Here is a 5,759-nt window from a genome sequence, read left to right as displayed (position 1 = left end):
GCCCTCTATTGGAAAAATAATGGATTACTTTTTACTAAACCTAATATTTGCTTGCATATCTTTTCACTATTTGTGGTATTCAACGATCTTACCGTTACGATTACAAAGCCCAAAGAACAAATCATTATTATGTTCGACGTGAACTGTATGAACGCGATCAGCGAGTAGAGACTTTCAATAGTTTCCGAAAAATCAATGATTTTCTGATGTTTCCGTACGATCCGTTTTAGCAAAATAACGGTGGATTCATGTTTATTCTCATTTGCAAGGGGTACGAGTTGCGTGAACCAGTTACGAAGAATGTCCATCTGGCCGGCGGCGTGTAACGTCTAAAATTGAAGATTTCGCTTATTAAATTGATCAAACTTCACGAGTAACAATCATACTTGACTTCTATAAGGAAGAAATTAGTTTTAGGTGCATGGCCACCAATTTGGCATAAAATTATTTTGCGACATAAGCGGCGAGACACATACCAAAATTTGCTATACAGTCATTCAGTTAAATTTATTATCACATTAATACACGTTTTTCGTGTTAAAACAGAAGGTAGCAGCCTACTTGTCCACAAGTTTGCTCTGCTTACCAGACTCAAGACGAACATGTTCGTCACACCAGCTGCACAGCAGACCGTGATCACAGCGAAGCATTCTGCGAATAATATGCTTCTGTACATGAATTGCGTGTTAACGTCGAAGGGGATATCTAACTTGTCGATATAAGGCAGCTCCTCCGTGCGATTGGTGACTTCAACGTTGTTCAGGATAGCGCCGGAACTATACGCGCAGGCCTCCATCGCGTGAAGCATGACTATCGAGTTTATAAGGCGATCTGAGATTTTCGCTTTGTATTCCGTCTCTCGAAGCCCGACATCGCTCTTGACACAGTCATCCCAATCGTCTGACATTATCGACATGATCTTGATGAGGTTCCTGCAGACGATTGCGTCTCATCGATTACACTTGATCAAGGGGTTAATCCTAATTTCACGCGACTGAAAAATCACTCGTGTTTCCGAGAAGAAAATAAACACAGATCTAAAAATTTGATGACTGTGAAGCTTTTGACATCTAATATCTATCCCAAGCGAAAATTACCGAAGTATTATCGTCTACGGAAGTGCATATCGCGATGCGAGTAATTAGACACTATATATACCTCAACATTATAAACAGGATTGCAATTTACGTATGTGATTGTGTGTGTAAGTGTGTGAACATGATTGTGTTATAACCATAGTTACTTGTACGATATACAATTTTACACACACTCGGGATGTATCGATGAAAATTGTAAGAAATTCTAACTTATATTTACATTGTCCTAATCTTGAGAGGATTTGTTTTTCAGAACACTAAATATAAATTATATTCTGACAATAATAACAATATGTTAGCGTTATGGTATATATGAGCCAGATGAACGCCACACTTACTGTTGATTCAACCAAAACAGAATAATTTTTATGAACGTTTTGCCGTATGCCAGAAAACTGCATATGCAGTCCACTAGTTCGAGGAAGTCGGCGGTGTACATATGCTCCAAAAAGTAATAATAATGACAGTATTCGATTAACGCTACCATGACGGTCCAAAATAACCTGCAGATCAGAACGCAGGACATGCCTGGCCAAATACCAGACAGAATGAACATATACTTCACCGTGCGATTAAGCCTAGTCCTACGGGCTATCATTTTTTTCCCCCCAGGTGTTGCCTGTGTGGATATGAATGCGAGTCAAAGAGTCACAGAAAAACCGAGTGTAAAGCTTCGGTAAAGCGAGGGGAGCCTCGCTCTGACAAAATATATTTCTTCTTCTTTTCTTCGATGATGGCCCGACGTGTATCGTAGAATATACGTGTACAGAGGGATACGTGGGAGGTTTTGAGAGGCGTCATCAAATGTGTGCACCTTTTGGCGATCGGCCAATGAGAGCATCTCATTAAATATTTTCCAGCATGCCATATGCGCGCAGGTCATTATCGTTTGCGTCCCGCGCCCCGTCGTTCGGTGGACGTTCGCCCTATCCCGGTCGGTAGGGTGGTCGTCCGGTGTCGACGGTTGACCGTGTTCGGTGTCGGTGGCCTCGGTGTAGCTCGCCGGGTGTCCAGGCGTTCTTCGTTGCGCATGCGTTTGTGTGTGTGTGAGTGGACGAGTGAATGAGTGAGTGAGTGAGTGAGCGAATATTCGATATTAGCCGTTTATTCGATTATTTTCCACGTTGTCTCATACAGTTCGATGTAGCGGCGGGCCGTGCTTTAATTCCATCGTTTTTAGTTGGTAAACATGGTTACAGAAACAGCGACGGAATCCCGTGTTTACTTTGTGACGTGGTATTGTATCGACGGCTTAGTCGGTTTTCGGTGTATCGGTCTTCGCGGAATCGAAGTAGAGCAGGCGCTTGGCGACGCTCGCGGTGTTCGCGGAGAGCGGGCGCGGTGTTATGATTCGGCGCGTTGTGTTGACGGTTCGCGAGTTGTCCCGGCGTTTAAATTCGGAGGTTTCGCATCGGAGTGCAAACGGCGGAATGCACCTGCGGATCACGGTATCGCGGTGCGCGGAGGTTGTTGCACGCGGAGTGCTCGCGTCGGCCGAATCCCGGAACGGAGGGCACGGTGTCGTGCTCCTTTACAAGACGCGGTGGATTCGGTCGGGAGAGCCTGGCCGACGTGTAACCGGCGGCGGTATATTCGCGGCGGTCGGCGGTACCTCCGATGAGGTGCGGACGGCGAGACGCGCGTCGTCTCTCGGTTTCGCGGCGCGGAACGCGGAACGATGCACCGGGGCTTACGCAGGCCCCGGAGGCGCAAGGCCCGATGACGAGAGTGGAGTGGCCGAGGTCGAGAACACTCCACAGAGGCGGCGAACACACCACCCCGGCTCGTTCCGATCCCCAGGTCTGTCACGGGCGAAAGGGCCAGTAGCTCCCGGTGGAGACGGCGAACACACCGTCCCGAGATGGAAGTTGGGAGTCCGGTGCCCGCGACTTTCACGTGAGAGACAGTGTACGGACTACCTCGGTTTTGCCGGACGGAAGGATGTCGAGTTGGCTGCGTATTCACAGCAGAGACGGCGTACGCACCGTCGCGGTCCCTCGACCTGGGGATCGGGATCCGGAGCAGCTTGTAATCTTGCGATCCGGCTGCCTCCGGTGGAATCGGGTACCGTTATCGCGGCGGAGCGGTCTTTTATACCACGTAGCTACGGTTTTTCCGACACGTGCGTGTTTGGCAACAACAATTGTTGTTGCCTACGTGCGCACGTGTCGGATGTGTGCGCCGCGCGTGAGATTGTTTATCGCTGAGATTGTTTGGCGCTGAGCGACGTTTTGCAGCCGACGGATGGTCGGTCGGCCGCGGTGTTCGCCGGGGGGATGCATCGTTATACGATTATCTGTCTTGCAACTTTTTCTACCTCGATGCGGGAAGAACGAATAAGTCAGTCATCTCTTGTGTTTCGCATGCTATTATCTGCTGTTATTATGTTGTTATTGAACTACAATCGCGAGCTACGCAATTTAAATATGCAATGATTCGTGTGGACATAGATACAGCATGGTGTTTGCTCGTGCGAGGGACACCAGTCATAAGTCTTCATCACTTGCTGGAAAGTTTTGCAGCCCGCAGGAATTGAGCAACTCATTGAAGAATCGAAAAACTAAGCGCGAGTACATGTCGCCTTCGATGCTTGATGTAGATGCGTTCATTCCGCGGAAATGTTTATATACAATTATGAAGGGATCGGATTTCCAATTATTACAGAAAGTGCACGTGGAATGTTTATATGTGTTGTACGATCAGACGGGAAATTTCTTCATTCAACACAATGTGGAGGACAACGCAAGTGTTCTTTGTACCATCTACTTAACTGCTTTTTAACGATTAATATACCTTAAATGTAATTTCTCAGTCAATCTAATTTCTAACACATTTTTAGAGGAATTTTTTATCAATAAATTGTTCGGGCGTGCATCTACCGATGAACTAAAACATGGCGTCGGTAAAAAAAGTGTGCGTGGAGATGGAGAGTATTTCGCACGAATAACGCTTCTGGTTTGCATCGCACATATATTCGGAAACCTCAATAAATTGAGAGCGATCAAGATTATTAGGGGCCGTGGACCTGGAAATTTTCAACATGGAAGCACTTTTAAGTTTTCCAGAAAGGACGATTCTCGAACGATTGTCACGTATGTTGTCTGTATTTTAAACAAATTAGAACAACATATGCGGTCTATAGCTAATTACTCTACTAGATTGCAAAAACTTCAGTTTATGTAAATGAATAAGAATGCCATACGAAAAAATCCTGTATTGCTACTACTGAAAATATTCGTTTGAACATTGAGCTGTATTAAAACGTGATTAATATCGTATACAATATATTGACTCGACTTGTTTCAACAGCCATTCCATTAATCATTTTCAAAATCTATAATATACGTAATATATTCTATAGATTTTAGTATTGGTACCGACCAGCGAAACTCTGTTGAATTGGTTCGAGTCAATAAATTAAATGTGCTATACGGTAACTAATAGCAATCGCCTCAGTTAAATCTTCTGCATGAAATTTTTTGTCCCTACTACCGAGCTATTCTTCTGGTAAAATATATATTAAACGCATTATATTATTTCTTATATTTTCGTTTATTATACTTTATATTCTATTTTGTGTATTGTAAATAAGGAAAAGCAGAGAAACACGATGTCTTAATATCGTAAAATGATATTTTGTCAACAAAATAACTTCGCGTCTTCCTGTGTACCTTGCTGGAAAACGTACTTCAATAGAGAAATTAACTTTTTGTAGTCATGCTAACCTTCCCGCGAGAATGTTAACACTTACATGCAAACTGTCAAAACATACTACTACGAACGGTAAACATCTACGTTGACAGTCGATCGTGACAAAAGCGAGCCGAAGTGGAAGAAGACTCGTATTCAGATCGAGATTTCGGGATAGCCAATCATCTTCACGGAAAAAAAGTAACAATGGATTTTCCACGAATGAACTTTTTTATGACTGGACCCACATGGATCCAATCCTCTTATTATCAGTGAAATATGTTCTTTCTGTACAATGTCGGAGTCTATAACCAGTGATTTTCATGAGTAACTCGGTGTTCTGCGACGATTCTTTATTAAAAAATAATTGTCCAGCTGCGTTTAACCTATCATTGCATCGCCAACAGCACCGACAAGTATGATCCAGAGGCTTTCATGATCTAAAAAAAATAGTGTCTTTTAAATTATTGGTAAAATAAAATCTCATAATTCACAATATCATAAATTAGTGCGTTTTTTGCGTCGAAAATTTAGCACACGTTGCAATCAATTGCGAATGAAGAACAATGAAAATAAGTAGTTTTTACGTGAAGTTTTTGTCTAGGAAAATTATGTGTATTCGCAGTATTACGCGTACACAGAGTTACGTGTTATGAGATGTACATATAAATCTTACACTCGCGAAGGATTCTAGGGAGAGATCCACCATCTTTCCTGCTGTGAGCGTCAGTTGCTTCTGCGATCGTAATATAATAAACAACAAAACGCGGCCGTCACTGGGTTTCAAATTGTACCAAGGGGTATTATAAGCTGCGATGCCGACGGATTTGCTCTGCGGAGATGGAAACAATGCAGTCGTTTTCAAACGTTTAAAACGGTGTTTGGAGTTACTTGCATTTTCGAGGCGATTTTCGAGATATACGTGTATTTTTTATTTTTGCCTCTTCCGCTCGTCTATTATATATATATATA

The 5,759-nt window shown here is 43.4% G+C and overlaps 2 protein-coding genes across 2 annotated transcripts; both read right to left on the bottom strand.

The window, feature by feature from the left end:
- Positions 1-92: 92 nt before the first annotated feature.
- LOC106750981 (odorant receptor 13a-like) lies at positions 93-1,584 on the bottom strand (the record flags this gene model as incomplete). Its single annotated transcript, XM_014631703.1, has 3 exons — positions 1,436-1,584; positions 587-932; positions 93-329 (listed from the first exon to the last, which is right to left on the bottom strand). Coding segments are annotated over exons 1-3 (732 nt in total), but the record flags the coding sequence as incomplete, so codon positions are not given.
- A 3,592-nt stretch (positions 1,585-5,176) lies between these two features.
- LOC106750980 lies at positions 5,177-5,619 on the bottom strand (the record flags this gene model as incomplete). The annotated part of the gene is made up of 2 exons (XM_014631702.1): positions 5,177-5,227; positions 5,464-5,619. Coding segments are annotated over 2 exons (207 nt in total), but the record flags the coding sequence as incomplete, so codon positions are not given.
- Positions 5,620-5,759: the final 140 nt, after the last annotated feature.

The sequence above is a fragment of the Dinoponera quadriceps genome, unplaced genomic scaffold (genome assembly GCF_001313825.1).
Source record: "Dinoponera quadriceps isolate SergipeBrazil2010 unplaced genomic scaffold, ASM131382v1 scaffold7537, whole genome shotgun sequence".
Taxonomy (NCBI): Eukaryota; Metazoa; Arthropoda; class Insecta; order Hymenoptera; family Formicidae; genus Dinoponera; species Dinoponera quadriceps.
The sequence above is the reverse complement of the archived record's forward strand: the minus strand, read 5'-3'. Positions and strand labels throughout refer to the sequence as shown.